The sequence below is a fragment of the Salmo salar genome, chromosome ssa19, assembly GCF_905237065.1.
Source record: "Salmo salar chromosome ssa19, Ssal_v3.1, whole genome shotgun sequence".
Taxonomy (NCBI): domain Eukaryota; kingdom Metazoa; phylum Chordata; class Actinopteri; order Salmoniformes; family Salmonidae; genus Salmo; species Salmo salar.
In genome coordinates this window covers 29,675,039-29,694,972 of record NC_059460.1, presented here as the reverse complement: position 1 = coordinate 29,694,972, position 19,934 = coordinate 29,675,039, and the positions used below count along the sequence as shown (strand labels likewise).

Below are 19,934 nucleotides of genomic sequence, written 5' to 3'. Positions count from 1 at the left end.
TACACCCGTCAGCAACGATCAGATCTCTTTTAGCCAACATCCACATAGGGGTTGTTTTGATTGTGTCCGATTTGGAACTGCGTTAGAGATGTCAAATCCACAAGTGGCTCCTGGCATTATACTGTACCTAAAGCAGACATTGCCATTGGCTGCACGGAGTCAATCCCATGCAGCCTTGTTTACAAATTCAAATACTGGAATGTGAAATGTAATCTACACCAAAATTAGGATGATAGAAGTCTTCATTATTTTATACATTTAATTTGAGTGTAATTATTTCTATATAGCCTACAATTTCTCATTCTGAAATCGTAACGCCAGTGGGGGCAAGTGTGGCTTGTATCAATGATTACAAGAGCAGCTGCTCAACGATTGGATGCTCCGACTGCAGTTCCACTGACATCGCTGGTTAACTCTTGATTGGATTGAATCTACATGTAGGCCTTGAGTACAACTAAAAGTTAGGTACAAATTAGCCTACACCTACCTGGCAGAATCATGACTGGCATCAATCCAGTGGACATTTGTTTTGCAAATTCCAACACGTGCATTACCGAAAACACTGCTAATAAAAAACTGCTAGGTTTATATGCATTTGAACTACAGGGTATTAAACTACTCAAACCTACAGTTCTTACATTTTTCCCAGACCTAAAAATGTGGTCTCCTGGTGTGGTTCAGAACATCAAATGTTTTTCTATAAAAAAACCTAGCTGCTTTTTTGGTGGTATTGAAATCAAAATTCTGGCATCGTGACTGTTTACATCATTATGCTTGTCCACTTTTAATGCAGACTGGGAATCTGCACTTTCATTTTATTTTGACAAGTATAGCTATTTTCTTCATATTGTAAAGGCATCTTATTTGGCAAATAAATAGATCAAAAATAATAGAAGACTATTGAAACATTGACATGTAGTGAATAAAAACATTTTTTACAAATGTAATCTCTGCACAAATTGAACACTGTAGAAAAGCCTTTACCCAAGTGGTATAATCAGTGTTACCTTTATCTTTCCTTGCTAAATGGTCTATAGGCAGCAATTGCCAATCTTCACCCCTATTGCGCATAAATGACTCAAGGCAACATGGAGGACCCAACTGAGGTTAAAGGCAACATATCGAAAAAAGATCACACCTTCAGTCAAGAGCATAATGACAAAAGAAGAGACCATGCATGCCTTTGACACAGGGACAAATGATCAAAATCTCCTCTCGACTGTATTCTAGTTTAAGCCCATCTTCAAATACGTTATTGCTAGTGCTAACCTTACGATTGTCACAAAATGCAAGTGTATATCATGTTTTTTTATTTTTAAATGTCACATAGCAAATACTGGTATCAAAATGGTTTCAGTGTCAAACAATGTCAACGTTAAACTCTTAACATGAAGTAGTAGTCATCTGTTCTATTTTAAATGACGTGCTGTGAGGTTTCAACTTCTGCTTACTGTAGTTTGCTCTGGTCACCTTTTGCAGGATGGTTAATTGTCCATCTCTCATGCAAGTGGACATCTGACAGACACCATTTACACCTGATATTAAAATGCATCGTGATGGTATTGTGCAAAGCCTGTGATCTGATATATTTATTCATCAGTTCTGGGGCCGGGATTCAACGCAAGCAAGCCACATTGGGGCGGCAGGTAGCCTAGTGGTTAGAGCGTTGGGCCAGTATCCGAAAGGTTGCTAGATCGAATCCCCGTGCTGACAAGATTCAAATCTGTCGTTCTGCCCTCGTCATACTCCAAAAGCTATTTTTAACTAAGTGTAAACTGTCAATAAGCAGGAGTCTGTTCTTCCAGTCAACCTGAGGAACCTTCTGACATTATGGCCATGTGTGCATGCCATGAGCTTTTTCTTCAGTGGCAATCAGCCTGCCGTGAGGTCTTCTGGGACTTAGATTCCAAACAGTCTGGAGGGACGTCCTCTGGGATAGCAATGACGTCTTCTGGGACTTGGAGTCCATTGGGCTGGCCCACTGGGACGTTGTAGTGGCGGTCATCCTCTGTAACCAGACACACACAGGGCCAGTCTTCCTTATGGTCATCAGGATAATAGGTGACAAACTCCTCGGTGTCTGTCATGTACAGCCTGTAGACCTGGATGGTGCACTGCAAGGCATATCCCAGCAGAAACATCTCCACCTGAAGGAACCAATGAGATAGGGAGTTGATGCTTTAAAACATAATTACACACTGTATTTAAAAACTGGGCATTTAGATGTAATGGGAGCGTTTGCGTTGTTCAGTATTCGCTGTTTGAGGACTTTGAAAATGAGCTTTTATCAGTAGAAACCTCTAAAAAGTACTGTTGTGTAATACATTCTTCCCTGAGACACCGCACTGTCATTGATGATAATAACCTTCAAACCAAAATTAAGGTCACTGAACAAGTCAGACAGACCCGGAGGCTTAGACTGGACAGCTGTTGAGTGCAAACAGAACAGCTGGTGCGGTGCAACTGTATGCATGTTAGGCTTTCAGGGTTTAGTTTGTGGGAAAGCTGCACTCCCATCCTACTGTATCCTCCTGTTTGTGATTTACCACCATTTCATTGAACAGGGAACCATGAATGTGTTTTCTATAGTCATACGGTCACAGCTCTGGGGTGAAGTTTCCCCTAGGTAAAGATCCAGGATTATCGCTTTCCCAATCTTAACCATTAGTGGGGAAAATGCTAAACTGACCCAAAAATCAGCATCTAGTGACAACTTCAGTGCTCACCTGCTCTAGACCCCCACTGAAACCCAGTCGACTCAGGTGGTTGGAGAGGAATGTGCGTGGGCAGTCGGAAGAGTCACGTGCATAGAGCAGCCAGCAAAAGACTGGCACATCCCCTCCCTCTTGCATGGTGGTATGGAACTCCGATGCCCGGACCAGCATGAGGAGCTTCAGGGCCTCCAGCAGCCCCAGCTCCTCCTCCCCTCCCTGGAACACACGCTCACACAACCGCTGTCTCTCCTCCATGCTGGAGCAGCCCACCGCCGCCTGCCACTGGGCACAACACACAGACATGCCACATACTGTCAACATTACCATGGCTGGAAATAATACACAGCATGTATATTGAATTATTGCCCTTTTCTTGACTGCAATTCACACACTTACTGTCATCATTAGTGTAAACCATATTGAATATTCAACTTTGCTCTTTCCGCAACTGCAATTCATGACTTCACTGTCAGTTTTCACCATAATACAAAAGGTGACAGTGTGCACCATTTTCCCCTTAGTTGGCGATGCTAGGGTACAGCCACCAACCATTTAACGACAGAATGTATTAAACTGCAAATGTGCCTACTACACATATGTATTAAACTGTTTCCTGAAGACTGAGGGTCCATCTATCCTGGTTCAATTAAACACAGCAATCCACAAGGAAGGGTATAGTTGTTGCAGTATACCACAAACTATCCTGAAACTGCCATTAAAACCCTCTTCTATATGGCCATAATTACAACCATAAGGATTGGGAATGAGCAACATCCCCATTGACAGTCTAAAAAGGATATCAGTGTTTGAGTGTTTAAACTAGAGAGCACAGTACATATACTTGAAGTCGGGAGTTTACATACACCTTAGCCAAATACATTTAAACTCAGTTTTTCACAATTCCTGACATTTAATCCTAGTAAACATTCCCTGTCTTAGGTCAGTTATCACCACTTTATTTTAAGAATGTGAAATGTCAGAATAATAGTAGAGAGAATGATTTCTTTTAACTTATTTCGTTCATTACATTCCCAGTGGGTCAGATGTTTACATACACTCAAATGGTATTTGGTAGCATTGTCTTTAAATTGTTTAACTTGGATCAAACGTTTTGGGTAGCCTTCCACAAGCTTCCCACAATAAGTTGGGTGAATTTTGGCCCATTCCTCCTGACAGAGCTGGTGTAACAGTCAGATTTGTAGGCCTCCTTGCTCACACACTTCAGTTCTGCCCACAACTTTTCTATAGGATTGAGGTCAGGGATTTGTGATGGCCACTCCAATACCTTGACTTTGTTGTCCTTAAGCCATTTTCCACAACTTTGGAAGTACGCTTGGGGTCATTGTCCCTTTGGAAGACCCATTTGCGACCAAGCTTTAACTTCCTGACTGATGTCTTGAGATGTTGCTTCAATATAGCCACATAATTTTCCTTCCTCATGACGCCATCTATTTTGTGAAGTGCACCAGTCCCTCCTCCAGCAAAGCACTCCCACAACATGATGCTGCCACCCCCGTGCTTCACGGTTGGGATGGTGTTCTTCAGCTTGCAAGCCTCCCCCTTTTTCCTCCAAACATAACGATGGTCATTATGGCCAAACAGTTCTATTTTTGTTTTGTTTCATCAGACCAGAGGGCATTTCTCCAAAAAGTATGATCTTTGTCCCCATGTGCAGTTGCAAACCGTAGTCTGGCTTTTTTATGGCGGATTTGGAGCAGTGGCTTCTTCCGTGCTGAGCACCCTTTCAGGTTGTCGATATAGGACTCGTTTTACTGTAGAAAAATATACTTTTGTGCCCATTTCCTCCAGCATCTTCACATGGTCCTTTGGGATTGATTTGCACTTTTCGCACCAAAGTACGACCATCTCTAGGAGACAGAACGCGTCTCCTTCCTGAGCGGTATGACGGCTGCGTGGTCCCATGGTGTTTATACTTGCATACTATTGTTTGGACAGCTTTGAAATTGCTCCCAAGGATGAACCAGACTTGTGGAAATCTACAATTTTTTTTTCTTTAGAGTTTCCCATGATGTCAAGCAAAGAGGCACTTTGAAGGTAGGCCTTGAAATACATCCACAGGTACACCTCAAATTATGTCAATTAGCCTATCAGAAGCTTCTAAAGCCATTACATAATTTTCAGGAATTTTCCAAGCTGTTTAAAGGCACAGTCAACTTAGTGTATGTAAACTTCTGACCCACTGGAATTGTGATACAGTGAATTATAAGTGAAATAATCTGTCTGTAAACAATTGTTGGGAAAATTGCTTGTGTCATGCACGAAGTAGATGTCCTAACCGACTTGCCAAAACTATAGTTTGTTAACAAGACATTTGTGGAGTGGTTGATAAACAAGTTTTAATTACTTCAACCTAAGTGTATGTACACTTCCGACTTCAACTGTATGGCTGTGGAAGGAAGACATGGGCGGTACCCTGTTCTCGAGGAGTTCCATGTAGCGTTTGAGCTGTTGGACGGCGTCTTCGCTCCCATTCCCCTGTCTGCACTCCGAGGGGAACATCCACTGGCCAATCAGCCCCTCACGTGCCTCCAGCTCCTCCGCCCACTGTGGAGAAGAAACAGAGTCATATTCATTATGCACCAAACGGAAGAAAACAGACAAACAGGGAGGGAAAAACTTTTCCACCCAAAGAATTTGCTAATTTTAGTTCTGTTGCAAAATGTTTTGCTACAGTGTGCACTAATGATACGACCCACGATTAATACAATAAAACTAACGGCAAGCCACACTGACCATCAGCTAATGTCCACTCAACTGTATACTTGGACTTCCACTGTATGTACAGACAGTATGAGGGCTAGTGACTTATATAAGTGTCACAGTGTAGTCAGCATTAGTTACGCAAGCATGGTGTACCGTGGAGATGTGTTCGACCTGCAGCCAGAAAGGCGGCTGGGTGCTGGTGGAGAGCACCTGGAACAGAGTGGCTCGGAGGGCACAATAGTTATCACCTCTCACCCGTCTCAGGCTCTCAAACCTCTGAGACAGCTTAGTGTAACCCTGGGACCAGACAGGAAGAGGGATCTAGGTGAATCATGAACGATTTATAAGAATGTCCAAAATATTTATTTGAAAATATAAGATCATAATAACTGGCTAATCAACTGACCTTTCTAATAAGGGTACTTTTGGTAGTGTTTCCCTTCCACTCATTCTCACTGTAAGACAGAATATCCACCATCGGCTCCAGACTGCATCTGTCCTCAACCTTTGGAACTGAGATATGGAGAAGAAAGTGAGAAGGTGCAAACTAGAATTGTTTCAAAAATATGTTGGGGTATACCATTTAAAGGGCCAATCCACAGTTGAAACAATAAGAGGGCACACCGCCTCTTTTTTGGTAAAAAGCTGACGGATGGGTCTGGAGAAATGTATGGAAAAGAATAGGAGCTCAGATGCAATAATTGTACAACCGACATTTAGACAGCCAAGCTGTCTTCATCAGGGTATAATGACAAACACTGCAGGTTACTAGTTTATATAGTTTGGACTGACACACAGGTATCTAATCATGGCAGCTGTGGATTATATATATATATATATATATAAACATGAATGGATAACATACTATCATAGATGCAATTAGGCTACATAGGCCTACAAACATGATTTACAATGGATAGCAAAAACACAATCACAAGAATGGCTTCAGATCAAACTCTACGTTGAGACCGAAGGGAGCAAGTGCTTTAAATTAAAGATCCAGGAGGCCTCTGGTTTTAAACAAATTGTCAAGGTTACCTGGAGAAATGTAACCACAATCAAATTCATAGACAGTGCTATGGATGCAATGACTGATCATCAATGATATCATTTTAACCATGTTGAGGATATACTTTATTTTTATTTTTTACATTTAAAATGTTAACTAACATTGAAATAAAACAAGTATATATTTCCTGGGTTCTGATCGTAACATTATTCAAAATCTATGGGATCATATCATTAATTTATAAGTAAAACAATTGATCTGACAACTGCAGATTGCCCCTTTAAGGAGACACTTCTGGAATACAATTCTGGGAAAAAATGAAATGATCTGAAAGTGACTGACGTGTGATTTCAAACAGTGTCTCCGGTACTGCATGTTTGACTGGCCCTTGGGGGAGCTCATCAGCTCCTCGATACAGGTCTTCCTCCTCACTAAGTGGAAGATAGTAATTACATTATCGTTAACTGACAATTAAATAAGAGACCCCCATTTTGGATCTATTATGTGACATCGACACAGATCTGCGGTCAGTTGTGAGGTAATACAAAGCGGGACTTTGACAAACCTAACTCCCAGATCCTCCACAGCTGGACCGTATTCCTCCCTCACATCAGCTAAGGTGCTAGGCCCTTGGTGGGCCTCTTCTTTTGGGTCCTCCTCCCCTCCCATGGCCTCCATTACAGCAGCATTCTTCCTTCTCCTTTTCCTTTTCATCCTTCTGTTCCTCTGTTTCTGGCAGCTCTTCCTCTAAGAGGTCTTCCAAAGATGGGACTTCAGTCAATCCACATTGGAGATCTCCTTTATCGTCCTCATTGGAGTTCTGACTGGAGAGAAAAGAGTGGAAAAAGCCATTGTATGAAGTGCATGTTTTTGCGTGTCACGTTATACAGGCAGGGATCCCACCGTAAACTTCATGATAAGATCTTACGTTACACCACATTCCTCTTGTAGTCTGGCCTCAGGCAAGCCATAATGTTAGTAGTGTTCTAATGTTCAACTCTAGAAGACACACGATTCCTCAAGAGGTAGATTAAAGTATGTTCACAGGAGCAAACATTATGGAACATAGATCAAATTACAATCATGATAATGGTGAGAAGCCAAAGACAGATTTTAAAAGGCTTTTCCGGGAGAACAGTAATGTGAAAATGTAAACATGCTCTATGCTGCATTGCGATACCTCAAGAGGCCACTCAGACAGAATAAATCATTCCTTTCGCTCAAACTCAGTTCACTATTAAAATAGTCACGGCATTGATGGCCATGATTACACATTTATACACAGTCATATAGGAAACATCAGTTGGAGGACTATTTCTTTTTTGCTTCACTTTTAAGAAATATAGGACAGTGTCCTTTTCACATTACATCATAGCATCTCATCTCTATGTTGAAATTTGTGATTTTTTTTCAACACCTCAGATATTACTTTTACGGTCTTTGGATGCCCCCTAATGGTGGCAAATGAGACAACAAAAAACTGCTTTGTTGTAGTAAACTGTACTTGTTAGTAATTGACAAAGACTATTATATTAACAAGATACTCGATTGACCGCTCTAACAAAGGAAATTACATGTCCCCGAAGATGGAAGGCGGCGAGATCAGGTGGGACCATTCTAGCCAATGTGAAGGCAGATGCGTGTTTGAACAACAGGCCATAGAGACAGAGTTCATCTTCGCATCTGTACCATTATAGCGCCTGAGAATGGGCAGCGCCAATGAGGCAATCTGCATCTTAAAGTAGTCAATTTTCCTTCTTCATTGGCCGATTGCTCCTAACTCATAGGCATCCCCACCCTGTTGACTACTTTAAAAATGGTGGAAGCAGTCAATGGCAATGTCCATGTTAAAACGAGTTATATCCATGATCGGTCCTCTCTCTGACAACATGCACAACTCCCGATATAAATTAATGTTTTCAACGTTGCCAAAATGCCACGTGCGTCCACTTATAAATCAGTGCATTTGTAACAACCTAACCATTACCAAGCTTCTTTTCGATAAAATAAGCCTCACAGTAGCAGTTACATTTTTTGTTGACCAAATTCGACACTCATTGACGTCATTCATGAATTCCTCACTCTTGCGTCGCGTCTTCCTTTCCGGTATTGAGCTGTATGGCAGAGACTCACAACGCACGTCTCTCCCCACGAATGCGCACCGACTCCAGCCAATTCATTGATTCAATAACGACGTTTCTATCTACCAGTTTATGGGAGTAAAGTCATACAGTATATAAAAACTACAAATTACAAAAGCTGTGATGGAAACGGGATGTTTCAGTACAATTGTATAAATGCAGACAGAATTTGTTCGATATGGTGGGATCTCAGTGTTGGTTAAATTCATTATGTGAGAAATGGCAGAGGAAACACCTTTATGAGCAAATATTGATCATATCGAATTAAAGTGGACGCTGATTGTCCCCCCACTATGACTCGGGAAACCATGCAGTGTATTAGGCTACAGATGAAAAAAGTTATGAACTTCACAGGGTGGCGAAAGTGCATAGTGATCAGTTTGTTGTTCCTTTCCAATAACTACCGAGGGTTTTATTCTGGGGACATAACCGATGCTTGACTGCCATTTAACAAATACTCCTTTACCCATAATCTCATCACGTAGACTAGCCTACCCGCATTGTATCTCCGAATTGTTGGGTAGTGTACATGCCAAGACCACAGTAGGCACATTTGCTTTTTAACGCAACAGTTTGTGTGACAAAACCATCACGCACTGATTTTTATTCTCAACAAACGCCACTGATTGGAAAATGTGCACATTTTCTTTATGCAGATTTTATAATATTCACATGAAAATCTGTCACCAATCAGACGGAGACCAGCTATTGTGTCAATTGTGTGCCCTTTGACAATGTTTATACATTCCCAGTTAAATATATAGGCCTACTCAGTATTAAAGTTACCGTTAATACCCGCATTTCCCCAGTACTTTTAGAATGTTAGTGTTACGGCAGGTAGCCTATTTTAGATTGCACTGGGTGAGGTAGAAGGTGATACAAGGTGTAGGTGTCACGGTAAGAGGACAAGGATAGTTGAGAGACTTGAGGATCTGGTTTAAATGAGGTTTAGCTACCATTTGTTCTCCCCAAACAATTCCATGTGTGCAATTTTTTATATAAAATATGAAGAAAAAAAACATTTGCGTCAGCATATTTCATATTGTATTTCATAAACATAATACCAATATTCCTTGACCTTAATATTTCAACAATCTCAGAGCCAGTAGCCAAACCATAATTATAATCAAACCCATTATTTCCATGACATAATTTAACCCATAATTTCCAAATGCATTTACAAAATAGATTCATCATAAATGTAAAATTAGATCATTTCGATACATATCCAACATTACTATCCATACATTCTAACGCAAATCACAACAGTGTGTCTTTAAATGCACACTGAATAACACAAATTAAAGGAAAATGTCAACAATATTGCAGGTTACTCACGTTGGATATTGGATTAAGAAAATAAAAAAGATGTTTTTCTGATGCTGATTAGAAACACGAGATTTCATGGACGTGTGTTTCCTGACCGATTCTGCGTTTGGTTAATGTTTGTCCCCCATGAGACACTTTCACTTCCTCAAAATCACAGAAATTCGTCTAAGATAATTACAGATTTCTCGAGTTTACGTTTATGCTGAGGATGTTTTAGATCTAACTAAGGTGTTTGGTGGAGTATTTATCAAGTAAAAAAATGCGCAACGTGTTGTCTTATGTAAACAAAGTCGGAGCTGCTGGGCAGGTCTGTCCGGCTGTCTATGCTATTGGATAGAGAGCAATCACCGCAGTTGTTCACCCCATGTAAGTGGGCATATGGACATCTTCAAATCAAAACCCAAACTTCATTTACCTGTTGCGACGCAGGGATGTTCCAAACTACATTTTAGGCGAGACTGACTTTACCAAAATGATCCCATTTACACTTTGTAGTCTGTTTAAAAAGACTGCTTTTGTAAAACCAAACACAATTGAAAGCAATGCTAGTTTATGTAAATACAACCGCGTTGATAAAATCAGCTAGGTAAGGGTTGGAGGTGCACACAATTAAAGGGACAGTTCCCTAAACTATAAGAAAATGAGAGCCTTTCCTACAGTTTGTTTACAGTCATTTGTTAATTCATTGAATATATCTAATCATTCTCATAGTGGAAACGTACATTGTTTGGAGAGCTCAAACTGTGTACCACTTGTGATAAAGCTTTTGTTTATTCAATTATTTTTTACCAGTACTGTCCATTTCTTCATTGTCTTAGTTTGAAAAATGTTGAATTGTAAATGATTAATACATACATTAACAGAAATGTATGTAACCAAATGACTGGGATGAACAATACGTTTACAGTTTACTTGGAAAGTATTTCAGGCCCCTCAACTTTTTCCACATTTCGTTATGTTACAGCGTTATTCTAAGATTGATGGAAAATAACAATTTCATCCATCTACACACAATACCCCATAATAACAAAGCAAAAACATATTTAGAAATGTTTGCAAATGTATTAAAAATACAAAACTGAATCTCTCATTTACATAAGTATTCAGACCCTTTACTCAGTACTTTGTTGAAGCCCCTTTGGCAGTGATTACAGCTTGGGTATGATCGGGTTAGTGTTCCCTCACAGCCCACATACAGTGCCTTGCGAAAGTATTCGGCCCCCTTGAACTTTTCGACCTTTTGCCACATTTCAGGCTTCAAACATAAAGATATAAAACTTTTTTTTTGTGAAGAATCAACAACAAGTGGGACACAATCATGAAGTGGAACGAAATGTATTGGATATTTCAAACAATTTTTTAACAAATAAAAAAACTGAGCGTGCAAAATTATTCAGCCCCTTTACTTTCAGTGCAGCAAACTCTCTCCAGAAGTTCAGTGAGGATCTCTGAATGATCCAATGTTGACCTAAATGACTAATGATGATAAATAGAATCCACCTGTGTGTAATCAAGTCTCCGTATAAATGCACCTGCTCTGTGATAGTCTCAGAGGTCCGTTTAAAGCGCAGAAAGCATCATGAAGAACAAGGAACACACCAGGCAGGTCCGAAATACTGTTGTGGAGAAGTTTAAAGCCGGATTTGGATACAAAAAGATTTCCCAAGCTTTAAACATCCCAAGGAGCACTGTGCAAGCGATAATATTGAAATGGAAGGAGTATCAGAGCACTGCAAATCTATGAAGACCCGGCCGTCCCTCTAAACTTTCAGCTCATACAAGGAGAAGACTGATCAGAGATGCAGTCAAGAGGCCCATGATCACTCTGGATGAACTGCAGAGATCTACAGCTGAGGTGGGAGACTCTGTCCATAGGACAACAATCAGTCGTATACTGCACAAATCTGGCCTTTATGGAAGAGTGGCAAGAAGAAAGACATTTCTTAAAGATATCCATAAAAAGTGTCGTTTAAAGTTTGCCACTAGCCACACCAAACATGTGGAAGAAGGTGCTCTGGTCAGATGAAACCAAAATCGAACTTTTTCGCAACAATGCAAAACGTTATGTTTGGCATAAAAGCAACACAGCCCATCACCCTGAACACACCATCCCCACTGTCAAACATGGTGGTGGCAGCATCATGGTTTGGGCCTGCTTTTCTTCAGCAGGGGCAGGGAAGATGGTTAAAATTGATGGGAAGATGGATGGAGCCAAATACAGGACCATTCTGGAAGAAAACCTGATGGAGTCTGCAAAAGACCTGAGACTGGGACGGAGATTTGTCTTCCAACAAGACAATGATCCAAAACAAAGCAAAATATACAATGGAATGGTTCACAAATAAACATATCCAGGTGTTAGAATGGCCAAGTCAAAGTCCAGACCTGAATCCAATCGAGAATCTGTGGAAAGAACTGAAAACTGCTGTTCACAAACGCTCTCCATCCAACCTCACTGAGCTCGAGCTGTTTTGCAAGGAGGAATGGGCAAAAATTTCAGTCTCTCGATGTGCAAAACTGATAGAGACATACCCCAAGCGACTTACAGCTGTAATCGCAGCAAAAGGTGGCGCTACAAAGTATTAACTTAAGGGGGCTGAATAATTTTGCATGGCCAGTTTTTCCGTTTTTTATTTGTTAAAAAAAGTTTGAAATATCCAATAAATTTCGTTCCACTTCATAATTGTGTCCCACTTGTTGTTGATTCTTCACAAAAAATTACAGTTTTATATCTTTATGTTTGAAGCCTGAAATGTGGCAAAAGGTCGAAAAGTTCAAGGGGGCCGAATACTTTCGCAAGGCACTGTATCTCCATGTTACAGCGCTTGTTTACAGAAAACAAAGAGAGGCGATTACCTGTCCTAATTAGTTATCAGAATGTTCCCGAGCACCTGTATGTAAGCATAACTCGGGAATTGTAGTTTCGTCGGCTGGAGGCACCCATAGCTGTATGAATCTGTGCAAAACTGCAACAGTAAGTATATTTTATTTGAAGGATTCTTTCTCGCTGATCAAAGAAAGTGCCATTTGTTTCAAAAGCCATAACAAGCGATTGACGCTTAAACGTTAAAACACAGCATCGGGATTGTAGTTCACATGAGGCAGTCGTGGGCAAAGCTAATGGCTGAGAACTGTAGGGAGAAGGAAGAATCCAGCATAGTTTGAGGGCCAGGTTAGCCCAATATTGGACTAAAGAAGGGTAACGTTACTCCTTAGTCCAAGGACCTTACATGTTCTGTTTAAAGGCGAATTAGCTCTGGAAGACAAAACAGCCAAATACTCCATCTAAACATGAATCGGTTTTCAATTGCGGTACAATTCTACCAGGGCCGGGCCGCTCATTAGGGCGTCATTTTCTGAGTTAAACTGACCAAGATGTACCTCCAACAACACATAAAACGACACACAATTATTCCCAAAAACATTGTCAATTTCTCCCAGCCAGTGGCATTTGGCCTTTTTAGGTGGGTGCTGATACCGCCCTGAGATAAGCAGTGCTCACTTTATCAAAGGCAAGGACGCCAAATATTTATCTTGTCAATTCCCAGCGTGGCTCACCATGATGCTGTTGGAGAGACCATCTCTGCAGCGCTCCACCAATATTCCGCCAAAAAACAAATCTAACATAAATCATGTAGCAGATATAGCATATGGTAGAAAGAGTATGTGTCCTTTTCTGTAGCCTACAGGCTGGAGATAAAAATGTATGACAATGTAATGAGAAGTAAACTTATTACATTAGGTTTCTACGATCAAATAGCCTAACCTAAATGTTGCCCAATCAACAACAACAAAAATGTGGTGATATGTTAACAAACATCCTAAACACAGGACAGGTCAAAGTCAAATGGACAAATCAGGCTACTCACAACTGCTGTCCAGGAGTTTCATCCCGTGGGCTAACTTGTCATAACTGGTTTCATGCTTGTATCTGTCAATTTTTTTTAGAAGCTGATCATAGCTAAAAATATACTTCTGCATTTCCTGCTGTGTAAACACATTGCAAATAGGCAATGGATAACTCGTCTTGATAAAGTTGGGTAGCTGATTCAGAGAATTTACTGCACACGGTTGCCCGGAGTGACTTGACACCGGGCCAAACAAGCTGTAGCTAGCTACAAACCAAACGGAAAAGACATGCTACCGTGAAGCGTTCATCCATCCATCCATCCATATATATCTATATCTATATCTATGATTTAAGAGTCTGGCAACATTTTCATATATGTTTCTAATTTAGTCAGAAAGTCATCTTCATTGCAAGATAAAGCATACTGTTAGCTAGATAGCGAACGTTAGCTTGCCAGCTAACATTACGTGTATGATCTGTGTAGTAATATTATTCGTATCTCAGAAAGCCATCTGCATTGCTAGTTATAGCCTAATGTTAGCTAGCTAACATCGAACCTAGTTGGTTAGCTTTAGCTACATGCAGATTCATACTCCAGCATTTCATGGATGGTGGCTAGCTACTGTATGCCAATCATTTTCTACTGTAGCTATGGGTGGGACTATGGTTAATTGTTTAACTAGCTAGCTACCCATCTAAACAAAAGACTCCACTTCACAAGAGAAGGATTACATGACCCATAAAGTTAGCCAGTTGTGTCTGGGGGTTATTACAGCCATCTTTTGTATTTCATGTACATGTGTACATGTCTAGACAATAGTGACCCATCCACTTATCTAGATATGGCTGGGATGGTGGTTATAGCATTTCTTTCACATGACCCATCAATTTAAACAAGTGTCTGTGTAGGCATCATCTAATAATTATACAATATTTTTATCTAGACCAAGGACTAGATAAAGTGTATTTTTACATGGAGTTCTCTTATTCTAGGCTACTACTTTCACCACTTTTAGTCTTTGGTTGGTTACCTTAAAGAGATAGGTGGGGCTACGGCTTAAGAGGGTGTGAACAATGCTGAATAGGTGTAGACAAAGAAGAGCTCTCCAGTAGCTGTACCAAAACATTCCAAAGGCCAAGTGGGGTTACAAGTTCATCAACTTTCAAAGCAGAATTTCCCCCCCCCAACTGCAGTGTATGATATACCATTTTGTAGCTCTGAGTCCAATGTATGTATGTATGTATGTATGTATGTATGTATGTATGTATGTATGTATGTATGTATGTATGTATGTATGTATGTATGTATGTATGTATGTATGTATATATATATATATATATATATATATATATATATATATATATATAAAAACTAAACACACCTTCACAAATTTGGCTACATAAGATCAAATCGAGGCGTTGGGTCACAAATGGTAGGACTACCACAGATTGGCATACCGTAAAATTCTATTTCAGGTGACACTGTAGGCTATACCTCAGTAAGCACAGACCGACGCTGGCGCCTTTTAGACGTTTTTTTTTGTTGTTCTGTCCGTGAGTCTTTTTTGGTGCAATCCGGACCGGCCTTGATTTCCACGTCCACGGATGTTGGTTTTTGGTCTGAACCAATCATAGATGTCTATGTTTGGTTCAGATTTTGTCCTGTCTGGAACAGCCTTGATTTTCCTTAAACGTAGACATCTATACATTTTCTTTTCAACTTTCATTCAGAACCCAAATTGAACCTAACTTCAACATATGGAAAAATAGGTATTTTAGGACGTCTTTTCAACATAATTTTCCTTACTGGGACTATTCTAGTAAGGGCAACAATGTGTCTCCCCCTAGGGCGGCAGAATGGCCAGGACCAGGACAATTTCAAAGATTTTACTCAGTTATAGTTCATATAAGGAAATCAATCAATTGAAATAAATAAATTAGGCCCTAATATATGGATTTCACATGACCGGGAATACAGATATGCATTTGTTGGTCACAGATAACAAAAAAAGGTAGCGGTGTGGGTCAGAAAACCAGTCAGTAGCTGACCATTTGTGACTATTTGCCTCATGCACACATCTCCTTCCAATAGAGTTGATCAGGCTGTTGATTGTGGAATGTTGTCCCATTCCTCTTCAATGGCTGTGCGAAGTTGCTGGATATTGGTAGGAACTGGAACACGCCGTCATACATGTTGATCAAGAGCATCTCAAAACATGCTCAATGGGTGACATCTGGTGAGAATGCAGGCCATTGACGAACCAGGACATTTAGCTTTCAGGAATTGTGTACAGATCCTTGCGACTTGTGGCAGTACATTAGCATTCTGAAACATGAGGTGATGGCAGCGGATGAATGTCACGACAATGGGCAACAGGATTGTGCGGCGCACAATTGGTCCAGCGTCGTCCGTGTTAAGGAAGCGTTTGGCCACCAAGGATATCCTTGTCCCATCGTGCACTAGCGACTCCTGTGGCGGGCCGGGCGCCGTGCACGCTGACAGTCGCCAGGTGTACGGTGTTTCCTCCGACACATCGGTGCGGCTGGCTTCCGGGTAAAGTGGGCATTGTGTCAAGAAGCAGTGCAGCTTGGTTGGGTTGTGTTTCGGAGGACGCACGGCTCTCGACCTTCGCCTCTCCCGGGTCCGTATGGGAGTTGCAGCGATGACAAGACTAACTACCAATTGGATACCACGAAATTGTGGAGAAAAAGGTTAAAAATAAAATACAAATTGCCATTGATAAAATGCAATTGTGTTGGTTGTCCGTAACTTATGCCTGCCCATAACATAACCCCACCATGTGGAAATCTGTTCACAAAGTTGACATCAGCAAACTGCTCACCCATACTATGCCATTTGCCCGGTACAGTTCAAACCCAGGATTCATCCGAAGCACACACATCTCCAGAGTGCCAGTGACCATCTAAGGTGAGCATATGTCCACTGAAGTCAGTTACCACGCCAAACTGCAGTCAGGTCAAGACCCTGGTGAGGACGACAAGCACGCAGATGAGCTTCCCTGAGACAGTTTCTAACAGTTTGTGCAGAAATTATTTTATGTAGTCCAAACCCACAGTTTCATCAGCTGTCCAGGTGGCTGGTCGTCTCACCAGCCAACACAGAAGAAGACAGATGTGGAGGTCCTGGGCTGGTGTGGTCATATGACAAAATAATGTCACAAATACAAATACACACACGGACTGTACACTCTTAACACAGTTGCAGCCGACAGCATTTTCAGTAGACACACGTTTGTGACGTCTGTCTTGTTTACACAGGTTTACACAATAAGCACAGGTAGTCCACTGTCTACCGCCTGTTTTCCGTAAACAAGCGCTATAACATCGACTTATGGCCGTGTGGGAACCCTAACTGTATAAAAGAGGTATCAATTTCACTTTTTGTTAATGATTTCTCGCGGATATAAAGTCCTTATGATTCCAAACCCGGACTGCAAGCGATGCGTGTTAATGTTCAGACCGACCGTTGGCGGCTCTTGTTAACAAAACACCGCCCTACAGAAGACTGCTTCGTCCAAAATGACGTGTAATGTAATCGAACTCAGAGTCTTGATCAAGTGCTAGGTTAGCCTGGTCCCTTCCTTCTAACAAGTTAGCACAGCTAAGCTAGCATGCTAATGTAAAAGTTTGTTACAAGCACCATGCGCTTCAAGACAAAACAGCTGCAGGCGCAACAGTTCAGAGTTCTAAATCTCTGACAGCTCAGGTTTCAGATTGTATTCCTGGCAGTCAGTTGCCGCATATACTAAGTATATATATATCCATGCTTGACGTACACTCGAGACATGTCTACTTACGTTTAACGCTTCCAAAACATATTTTATACAGGTGTCCCACTTGCAAAAATGCTATATAGCCACCAGTTGATAAACGCCGTAGGATGTCTGATAGCGCAAGACTAACGTTTCCTCAGCGACACAAAAGAAAGTACTACCGGTTCATGGAATTTACGAAATTGTCAAAATAAAAGTCCCCCACATAACAGAAAAGTGCCAATAACCTGTATTTATTCATGAGGTAATAACAATAATTGTTTAAACATTAACAGTGATTCATTTCTGTTCATATTTAAGTTACATGTGCATTACATTTGGGTTTTTAAAACATGTTCCAAAGTCAAATAAATGCCCCCAATGCAAATCACTGAATGTGCATTCAGTGGGACCTGTCATTCATTTAGCAAAAAATTGAATAACAAATACATTATTTAATTTTAGGGGGGGGCGTGCCTGTTTTGCATTTTATTTTGGCATTAATACGTGTCACATATCAGTTTGCAAACGATGTAAAACATATATAGAATTACATGCTACAATCACCACTGTATGCATTAGATCTTAAATTATAGAGAAAAAACGATGATGTGTGCCAATGTAAAAGTGGGGTGGGAAGTAGTCAGTAGGGTCTGTAGAATCTAAATATGGTGTCATTTCATGTGGCTCTGAATAATACGGAGTGTTGCTGGCCTTTTACTCCGCCCATTACTTTGGCCACAATTCAAATCATTGTAAATGCATTACATATTTGCTTATTATGTTAAATGTTATGTTAAATGCTTATAGAGAAAACTATTTGATTTGTGCCAATGTAAACTTGTTGGTAATTACATTGGTAGAAGTTTTTATGTTTTTTACTTCTTTTCACAGATGGATCTAATGACCCAAATAGTGGGCACACAGGAGCAGTTATTTACATTCCTGAATGTGATGTGGAGATATGTAGAAGACTAACAGATGAACTGTCAGTATACTCAGTTGAACTGTTGAAGATAGTAGTTGCCCTCCAGTGGGTGGAGGACGTTACAACCTGTTAGAATTGTAGTATGCTCATATTCTCTGTCTGTATTGAATAGTTTATCATCTAGTAAATCTAATAGGAGTGACCTACTATTGGTTCTTTGCTTCTTTGCTCGCTTTGACGTGGCACTGACACTGACAGTGCCACTGATGTTCCACAATAAAGTGCCACTGACACGGCCCGCTACCAAAACCTGCGGGCTCTCCTTCCCCGCAGCCAACGTGAGTAAAACATTTAAACGTGTTAACCCTCGCAAGGCTGCCGGCCCAGATGGCATCCCTAGCCGCGTCCTCAGAGCATGCGCAGACCAGCTGGCGGGTGTGTTTACGGACATATTCAATCAACCCTTATCCCAGTCTGCTGTTCCCACATGCTTCAAGAGAGCCACCATTGTTCCTGTTCCCAAGAAAGTGAAGGTAACTGAGCTAAATGACTATCGCCCCGTAGAACTCACTTCTGTCATCATGAAGTGCTTTAAGAGACTAGTCATGGATAATATCCCCTCCACCCTACATGACACCCTAGATCCACTCCATTTTGCTTACCGCCCCAATAGGTCCACAGACGACGCAATCACACTGCACACTGCCCTAACCCATCTGGACAAGAGGAATACCTATGTAAGAAGGCTGTTCATTGATTACAGCTCAGCATTTAACACCATAGTACCCTCCAAACTCGTCATTAAGCTCGAGCCCCAGGGTCTCGACCGCGCCCTGTGCAACTGCGTCCTGGACTTTCTGACGGGCCGCCCCCAGGTGGTGAGGGTGGGAAACAACATCTCCACCCCGCTGATCCTCAACACTGGGGCCTCACAAGGTTGTGTGCTCAGCCCTCTCCTGTACTCCCTGTTCACCCATGACTGCGTGGCCATGCACGCCTCCAACTCAATCATCAAGTTTGCAGACGACACTACAGTAGTAGGCTTGATTACCAACAACGACGAGACGGCCTACAGGGAGGAGGTGAGGGCCCTCGGAGTGTGGTGTCAGGAAAATAACCTCACACTCAACGTCAACAAAACAAAGGAGATGATCGGGGACTTCAGGAAACAGCAGAGGGAGCACCCCCCTCATCCACATCGACGGGACAGTAGTGGAGAAGGTGGAAAGTTTTAAGTTCCTCGGCGTACACACAGACAGCGTGGTGAAGAACAACTGTCCCAAAGTATGCTTGGAATATTTATTTCTTGCATAGAAGGACAAGTTGGCCAATATAATAAGTCAACTTTTGTACTATGGGGGACAGTAGATTGACATAGGCTAGTGCAATTGCTGTTTGTTAGGCCTACTCATCTTGTTGGCTGACGAAAAGTAGGCTAAATGTGCACAGTTCTATATTCAATATGC

General features: G+C 41.3%; 1 protein-coding gene across 5 annotated transcripts; it reads right to left on the bottom strand.

Annotated features, from left to right (window-relative positions):
* Window positions 1-1,293: 1,293 nt before the first annotated feature.
* On the bottom strand, window positions 1,294-17,731 carry LOC106578683 (ubiquitin thioesterase otulin). 5 transcript variants are annotated; one of them, XM_014157776.2, is made up of 10 exons: window positions 17,586-17,713; window positions 16,843-16,916; window positions 16,611-16,753; window positions 7,013-7,271; window positions 6,790-6,878; window positions 5,845-5,951; window positions 5,592-5,735; window positions 5,148-5,279; window positions 2,727-2,996; window positions 1,294-2,147 (listed from the first exon to the last, which is right to left on the bottom strand). In XM_014157776.2, exons 4-10 carry the CDS (start codon window positions 7,159-7,161, stop codon window positions 1,863-1,865), a joined length of 1,176 nt encoding a protein of 391 aa, XP_014013251.2. In that variant the 5' UTR covers window positions 7,162-7,271; window positions 16,611-16,753; window positions 16,843-16,916; window positions 17,586-17,713; the 3' UTR covers window positions 1,294-1,862. The 5 variants fall into 5 exon arrangements, with proteins under 5 accessions (XP_014013251.2, XP_014013252.2, XP_014013250.2 ...); XM_014157777.2 differs by lacking the exon at window positions 16,843-16,916; XM_014157775.2 differs by lacking the exons at window positions 16,611-16,753; window positions 16,843-16,916 and having other exon boundaries at window positions 17,586-17,731.
* Between the last annotated feature and the right edge of the window lie 2,203 nt (window positions 17,732-19,934).

Bases quoted from the DNA above. Each gene is read 5' to 3' on its own strand.
- LOC106578683 (XM_014157775.2), bottom strand. From the start codon at position 7,161: ATGAAAAGGAAAAGGAGAAGGAAGAATGCTGCTGTAATGGAGGCCATG. The intron at 6,879-7,012 runs GTTTGTCAAAGT...TCTTCCACTTAG, and splicing joins GTGGAGGATCTGGGAGTTAG to TGAGGAGGAAGACCTGTATC. The intron at 2,997-5,147 runs GTACCGCCCATG...TGTTGTGCCCAG, and splicing joins TGGAACTCCTCGAGAACAGG to TGGCAGGCGGCGGTGGGCTG.